Consider the following 8,201-nt stretch of genomic DNA (forward strand, 5'->3'; position numbering starts at 1 on the left):
TTCAGCCTGCTGTGTGTAGCTGACGGAGCTGTTCATAGGCTTTTTCCCCCCTTGCTTTGGCCTGCGCTTGTGTCACGCTGTTTGAATGCTGCCAGAGTACAGAATGTGCAGACCGTTGTCTGGAGGAAGCATTATATTAAAGGCAGGAGTCGCGTGAAAAAAAAAATCATAAAACAACTACTGTGGTCGTATAAGATAATTCTGAAGTGAGGTGACATGCTGTTTATACCAGTCATGACAGTGTGTGGCCGCTATTGTTTTCACCTGTGAGTATTTGTGAGTCATCCAAATGAACTACCACTGAAGTGATTTTGAGTACTTTGCCAGGTGTCTCTCTGTCTGTCACCATAGTGTCGTGATTTGTTCTCCTCTCATTTAAATAATGTGATAAAACATGTTTTTGCACAGTAGTTAGCAATGCCCCTTACCAGCAGGCGGGTGTCGGTATAGTGGGGGACAATTGTCCTGATGATTTCAATGATATAACTGAAAAAAATCTCAAGCGAAGACTTAAGTTGCGTAGAAAGTTGCGCCTCAATTCAGGAATTTGCCCTATGTTTCTGGTGAGCTGCGTCGCTACAATATATAAAATTGCTGACCAATGCTCTAATTCAGTCAGAGACACTTGGCTGGAGGACTGGCCATTTAAGCTCCCGCAGTGCTTCATACATTGTTTACGGGTAAGATCAAATGCAAGGTACTCCTCTGGCTCCACTGCTATTTCCGAAGACTCAAACATTAGGATGGCAGAGCCTTGACTGTCTCTAATTGGCAGACCAAAATGACATTTTTGTATTCAACGCATGCTTAAAATTTCAAATCTGTCAGATTGGAGTCGAAATGCATGTGTTACTATTTCTGCAGCATCGTTTGGAGCCAAATCGATTCCATGTTTGACTCGTCATGAAAAGCACAGGTGTTGCTAAAACGAATCTTTTCCACCCAAGTGTCCCAGTCAGTTATGACCAATCTATGTGTGACAGTGGGCCAACATGCACAATACCAGGACGCTGAACCCGGATCAGCTAATTGGGATTCAGCCATCATTATGTCCATCATCCACACATGTGCTCTTCTGATCATGACCTGTCGAAATGCCTTCATAGGAACGGCCTTTTACATCAAAAGGAAGGATAGAAGCAAAAGTGCAGCACCATAGAGAGATCATCTGGAAAAGGAAGGGGGGGGGGGGGGAGTGAAACAAAGCATAAAAAAAACAGTCTGCTTCTAATTACATCTCAAACTGGTGACTTAACTTTTTTATTTTGGCAGTGTTCCCCCGCTCCGGCTCCTGCCCAGGCCTGTGTCTGAGAGTCAAGACTAATCAAAGGCACTTGTATGGAGAGAGCTGTTGGCCTCTGAAGGGATTGAGCCAGTTCAGGGCCAGGCTGCTGCTCTTTCTCTCCTTCTCTTTCCCCTCTCTCACTCTCTCTTCCTGTCCTGTCCGTTTAAGGCGAGAAAGTTTGGGGAAATTCCTTCGAGCTACTTTGCTTCAGGTTTCTCTGGGATTTAAACATGCACACTGGGGTTTCGGTGCAGTCCATGTCGGTGCCGTTGTTTCTGATTCTGCTCTCTGCCGTGGAGGACACTTTGTTACAATCGGTGAGGTGAGTTTCCACACAGCCTTGTTGCTCTGTTTTCTTTTCTGGTTTATTTTGGGGTAATCGTAGCGGGAGGGAACAGGGAGGTAAAGAGTGTTGCTGACAAAGACAACGTTTGGAGAGTGCAATGTGGGGAAGTTTAGGAGTGCCTGTACATGTAGTTTGCCCTTCTTTATGCTGTTTGACTTGCCAATAATTCGGCATGCCAAGTCATGGAAACTCTGCTTCTCCGTTTCCATCATTCAGCGTTTGAATAGCACTTTCTTTATCAACTTCAATTAATTTATTTTCATTCGGACACTGCTTATCGCAGCTTTCGTGACCTTTGGGTTTGGTGCAAGAAGGTTTAGTGACATCCTGGCTGGAGCGAGGGTTTTGTCTTTCCAAATCTTTTAATGAGCAAAGATTTGTTGGCAAAAACAAAATTTAAATAAGGAGGAAAATCCAAAAACATCATACATGTTAACACTTAATAACCTTTTGAACTATGATTTGTTCTACTTTTTTTGGCCTTTTTAATAAAATCATGAATCATTCACTGAAGCCGTAAAACTGATTTTATGATTTGATTTAATTGGAATCATGTGTGAAGAATGACATGAAGGTGAAAACTGGCTAAAATGCAAAAAAAAAGAAGAAGACCTTTTACAGTAGAGGCTGAGTCAGCACATCTGTACATCTTGCCATATGATTCAAACTAATTTCAAATGCAGTGGGGGGGGGGGGGGGTTCCAAGCAGGTGCACCGTGCCTGTCGAGTGATTATATTGTGTATGTCACAGTGGAGCCTACAGTGCATGGCATTTATTAGACAGCAGTGGCAAACCCACTTCCATCCTTGGGAGGCCACAGCTCCTCAGAATCTGGGTGATTATAGTGTTTTCCTCGGTTTTGATTATGAATATCCAAACAGTTCCTACCTTGTTTGTTTACCAGGTATGTCGTCATAACAACCCGACAGCGGCAAAACGAGTAGGTGTGAAACACTCAATAGTGAAGGTTATGGTTTGTAACCTCAGCTCTAAGAACACAGGCAAAGCGAGTGAGCTCCATGACACTTTCCATACGTATGCAATGCTCAATCCAATCGACGTCCAAAACATCAATAATTTCCTAGCGAGGCAGGATGAAGGTTGGAGAGCTCCACCTGTACTCATAAAACTAGCCAACTGTTAACCAACTAATTCTCAGCCCAATACGTCAAATACATCAAAAACAGCTAAGTCAGTGCGCCTAAGACTCAAACTATGGCGCTCTACGTATCCCTCTAGCATCTGTTTTGGAAGTGCCAGGGACGACGTGTCAATACAGGATAGTGTCTTTCCAAAATAAAAGTTGGGTTCAGGCAACAAAATGACTCAGTTAGGTTGAAGAAAGAAACACGGTTGACGTTAACTTCACTGACAAATGAGTCACATGACTAGCTACTCACTCAAGTCATGTGACTAAACACATTAACTACTCACTTGGCTGACAACTGAAGTGACAAAATGTCAAAGTCAGCTTTTAGTTTCACACAGGACATGGACAGCAGTCTCTGTTTAAAACATCCACCTCACCTCTCCACCCGCTATGAATATCGCACTTTGAGAGACTTGTATCTATACACAGCCATTCAAAAACAAGAGGCAAACCAATCAGTAGGCCTACATGTGTGTATATATTTGTATCTTAAATTTCCTTAAAGTCACTCCAATGCTATTCGACTATACCATCTACAAAACATAACAAAAAATAAGGCTTATTAAATGTCTTTTAAAGTTAAACAAAAAATGTATGAGACAGTGGATAGGAAGAGCCTCCACCCTCAACATTTATGTTGCATCCCAATTCCATTCCAGCGCTTTGCAGTGTGGCATTAGCATCAAGAACCTCTGCTACGGTCTTTTTCCTTTAACATGCTGGAGCACACACAGGGCAGACACAAACAATGCAATTTTCTCCTTCTTTCCCAAGAGCTGCACTGTCCTTGATGTAAAAGATCACCTGTTGTTTGAGGGAAACCTCTTCAATGTGTTTAAATGGCTTCTTTGACAAAGCCATGGGCCCTACAGGAAGGAGTCCGAAATCACTCACCACTCTCTATGTAGCGGACCAATTTCTAGTGCTATCCCAATGTGTATAGCGACAATTAGCATACTCCAGTAAGACTGAAAGTATCTCACAGTGCATCATAAAAATATTAGACAACAATGGTCACTAACAGAGCACTATTTATCATGCATTACGCTGAGGGAAATATGGCAGATGGACGAAAGGAGTTGAGGCGCAAAATTAATACATGTAATGTGAGCAGAGTGGTGCATCGTAACACAAATGGCCACAACTTTATTTTCTGTTTATTCATTCGGGAAAATACGCTTATGGCCCCCAAATTGGCAACAGAAGCTCGGCCTGTTTTACTTCTTCCGTTGTTGTACCTTTCACAATAAAAGCCCTAGTATAGGATTTGTATTTTATATTGTGAATATATGCTGCATCAATGTTTACCAGATGGAACATACATTCACTCAGAGCATTGTGCTAAGAAGCAAGTCAACAAAAAAGCTTGCAATATGTATTTATTGCAAGAAATGTGTGTTGGTATTTATTATTCAGCCACTGTTGATCTGGCAAAAAAAAGGTTGTCATGCACTCACCTGGTTCACCATGTTGTGCAACACTTACTTCTCCGGTGGCATCTTCAAATTGCCAATTAGTTTGAAATAAGTGCTAAAACGTGGAGCACGGTAGGGTAGCGTAAAAATAGACAAGGGCAGTGAAATAGAGCACGATATTTACTGTGCGCAGTTTTATTTGAGTGTCCCAATTGAAAACGTATCATGCCCTCAACACTGGAATGAAAAAATAGTGTCCCTGGCATGTTGACTACATTCTGCTAACAATCCCACAATGCAATGCTGTTGTAGATGACAAAATAACCATCCTCATACTCAACACAATGACGACAAAAAATGTTGATGATTAGTAAGTGTCCAAAATCTTATTTTACCGCTTACTATTGAGTAAACTTCTTAGTGACCGCTGAAAGTCATCATGGGAAAAGGCTCATCCTGATTAACAGATGCATTCAAAATTCATTCGGCTGCTCAGCAGAAGAACGCAGTCAAGCCCAAAAAGACCATGTGAAATGGAAGTTGTCTAACTTCCCCATGATGGAACACCCACATTCTTTATTTAATTTCAATGGGAGGGTCAGGAACACTTGATCTGTTTGAAATGTGTCTACTTCTCCCAAACTAGACAGTTTTGCGAGGGCAGGATTAGAAAAAGAACAGACAGCATCCAAATGAAACAAATCTCACAAGGAGATCCCGTGGAGTAAAAGCGAAGCCCGTGCTACAGCTGCTGGAGTTTGATGAATGGTGAAGCTGTTTCTGTCTTATTTGATTTATTTGATTTATTAGCTTAAAGGAATACTACACCCACAAAATGACCATTTGTACATCAATTACTCACCGTGTGTTACCTTGGAGGAGAAAACTTAGTTTGTTCCCTCATGTCTCTCAAAGTTTTTGCATCAAGTCCAACGAAAGTGACGTAATATATCTAGTGGCGGTTATTGGAACTTACGTCGTATAATAATGAGTATAGTGGATGAGCAAATACATCTGCATAGTGTGGGTGGTAGGAGTAGTCGAATGGTCAAACAAACACAGGACTTCTACCCAGGAGACAGCTGTTCGTATCCTGTGTGAAACCGTGAGCAAACATTGACTCTGGGCTTGTTGCGCAAGGTTGTTATGCTATTTACGTAACATTTTGTTGCTTCATCATTATTTCAAGAATTAGCCATAATCTTTTTTCTAACCTAACCGAGTAGTTTTGTTGCCTAAACCTTAACCAATCGTTTGACAAAGTTAACCTCGTGTCAGTGTGTGTTTCTGCAAGCGTGACACGAGGTTGATGTGAAACATCTTCATGAGAATTCAGTTCTTTGATTCTTCGTTCAAAGTGGAGGCATGAGAGGGAAACAGAAAGTTCAAACAAGATTTTAATCAAGGTAACACAGGGTGAGTAATATACAAATGGTCATTTTGTGGGTGAAGAATTCCTTTAATCCTTCACATTCTGTTGTGTGTTTCCAAGGTGTTTATGTAGATCCAAACAGGCTGGCTGTGTTCTGAGGAGTTACACTCTTCCCACTATTCTTCATCCCAGACTTTTTTTCGCCCCATGATGTTGCGGTTGAAATACCAACAAATGGAAGGAAAGTTGAAAATCAATTTCATGTTATGCTCAAGTTATGATACAGGTGACAGTGAAGCAATGAAACTGGTTTCACCATTTGTCACCATTTTGTCACCATTTGGTCACCATTTGTTCCCATCAGTAGGTAACGTGATCACACCTGATGCAGAGAGGACAGTATAGTGCTCCTGCCTGAAAAGGACACGCCCCCCCCCCACCCCCACCCCCCTCAGGTGCAATCCCTTAACCCAAATGGGAAGCTGGCCCAATCCCAATGTCGTCCCTAAAGCCTTAAACTCTGAACCCTCAGGGACTTAACTGACGTCACCTGGTAAATGGTTGAGTGTGAGTGGGCTGCAAGGGCTGGAAACGGTATGAATATAAATGGGACAGCACTTTGCAGCGACATGTCAAGTACCTTCATGACACCAAAACATGTTTACAATTCTTTTTTTAGCGCATATCATTTTTACTGCCTAGTTTCAACCTCTTCCAGGCATTTGCCTACAAGACGAGAGGTGATTGTCAAATGATCAAATCAGCTTCATTAACAAAATGAAAAGAAATGATTGATGAATGAACAAAGTGTATAGCATACACTATGGTGCTATGATGCGCATTCCCGCAAAGTCTGTGAGGGTTTCGGGCTGTCCTGCTGTCAAATCCTGTGTCAATCGAGTGTTTGAGGGCTCTCTCACAGACATTTTGAGCCCTTTATGAACACTTTCCATAAGTCCACATTTCTGCAGACTTTGCCTGAAGGAATTGCCCATAATTCATAGCAATGTGACGTTTAACACGGGGTTACCACTGGAAGCCGGAGATGTAAGGAAAAATAGGGAGACAAGGACATTAGGGATTAAAGACGAACATAAACACACATGAAAGCAGAGGAATGCAAGCAGAGACTATTTTACACAGCTGGTTTATTCATCAATAATTTCCTTTCATTTTGTTATTAAAGCTGTTTTGACAAAAACGAGTAAATAGTTTATTTGACAAATTACTCTCATCTCGTGAGGCAAAAGAAGAAGAGTAAAAAATATGTTTTTACGTATTTTACGTAACTCGACGTTGTCGCAGCAAAGTGCTGTCCCCTTCGTATTTACACCACATCAAGTCCTAACAGTCTCTCACACGCCATTTACCAGGTGATGCCAGATAAGTCACTGAGGGTTCAGAGTTCAAGGCTTTAGGGGGGAAATTGGGGTTGGGCCTGAGTGATTACCCACAATTCATAGCGTTGTGACTTCAAATACGGTAAACCTGTGTTTGAAGTCACAACACTATGAAAGTCTGCAGAAATGTCGACCAATGGAGAAGTGTGCACTAGGTACTCAAGGTGCCCTCGAGCACTTGAGAGTTTGACAGTGGGACAAACCTAAGTCCTCACGGACTTTGCGGTAACACGTCTCAAAGTAGTGCGAGTATGTGAGTGTGTAGATCGAGATCGGGCTGTTGCATACGGCCGCGCTCCCTTTGTTTAGCTAGTCCTAATTCAAACCGCACACACACACACATGCTGATTCATTCAAAAAACCTACAGAGAAATGAAACGAAAAGAAAACTGCACTGCATTTTGAACCTTATTAGACTTCTGCCTCATCTATGGGTCTTTCACACATACTCATCCTACCCACTAGCCATTAGATAGATGACTGTTTTTATCCATCATATGATTACTTTACCTACCAAATATCCTGAACAGATCCCTTGGGATGTTTAAAGGTAGACATGTCTGAGCAAAGGTGTTTTCGCTCAGATGTGGTCGTATTTCAAACGGACACAGATGGCTATACACTTGATCCTTGACCTCCACAGTTTTCAAAGCTGGATTACAACTGACCTTCTCTCTTTTTCCCCAGCCAGGTGGGTGCTGTGTGTAAGCTGTCCACAGAGTCCTCTCTGCGCCGCTGCCGCACACCCGATGGCAAGAGCTGCAGCGGGAGGGGCAAGTGCGACTGCGGCATCTGCACCTGCTTCGCCACGGAGCCAGGGAAGTTCTACGGTCCGCGCTGCGAGTGCCACGACTGGGTCTGCGCCTCGCACAATGGGAAAACGTGCAACGGTGGGTACAGTGACGCCACGTGAGACAACCTGCTGGTTTCAGTGTAAAAGCGAGGAGGCAAATTTGTCACAGCACGGTTTTAGTCTCATATATTGTCTAATAAAAGTTTGACATTCCAAGCTCCATGGGAGGTAGTGTGCAGGCACATCGCTCCACATGTTTTAGTACTTAGGTTGGGTTGTTAGATGGGTCAGTAATTGATGCAGCAGAGCTCGGCCCAGTTCCAATCCGGCCCCTATACTTTCCCCAGTTTCCCAGTTTGTAGTCGCACTCACAGCTGAATGAAGCACCCTTCGTTAAGGGGTAGTTTGTAAATACAGCGGCAAGCTTTGAGACAAACTA

General features: G+C 42.7%; 1 protein-coding gene across 1 annotated transcript in view; it reads left to right on the forward strand.

The window, feature by feature from the left end:
* Positions 1 to 1,500: 1,500 nt before the first annotated feature.
* itgbl1 (integrin, beta-like 1) overlaps positions 1,501 to 8,201 on the forward strand; it is a 47,691-nt gene continuing 40,990 nt past the window's right edge. The window contains exons 1-2 of the mRNA XM_079170010.1: positions 1,501 to 1,607; positions 7,657 to 7,859. Coding sequence (XP_079026136.1) covers positions 1,516 to 1,607; positions 7,657 to 7,859 — 295 coding nt within the window. The 5' untranslated portion in view covers positions 1,501 to 1,515. The remainder of the gene's footprint in view (positions 1,608 to 7,656; positions 7,860 to 8,201) is intronic.

The sequence above is a fragment of the Pholis gunnellus genome (genome assembly GCF_910591455.1).
Source record: "Pholis gunnellus genome assembly, chromosome: 12".
In the NCBI taxonomy this organism is placed as follows: domain Eukaryota; kingdom Metazoa; phylum Chordata; class Actinopteri; order Perciformes; family Pholidae; genus Pholis; species Pholis gunnellus.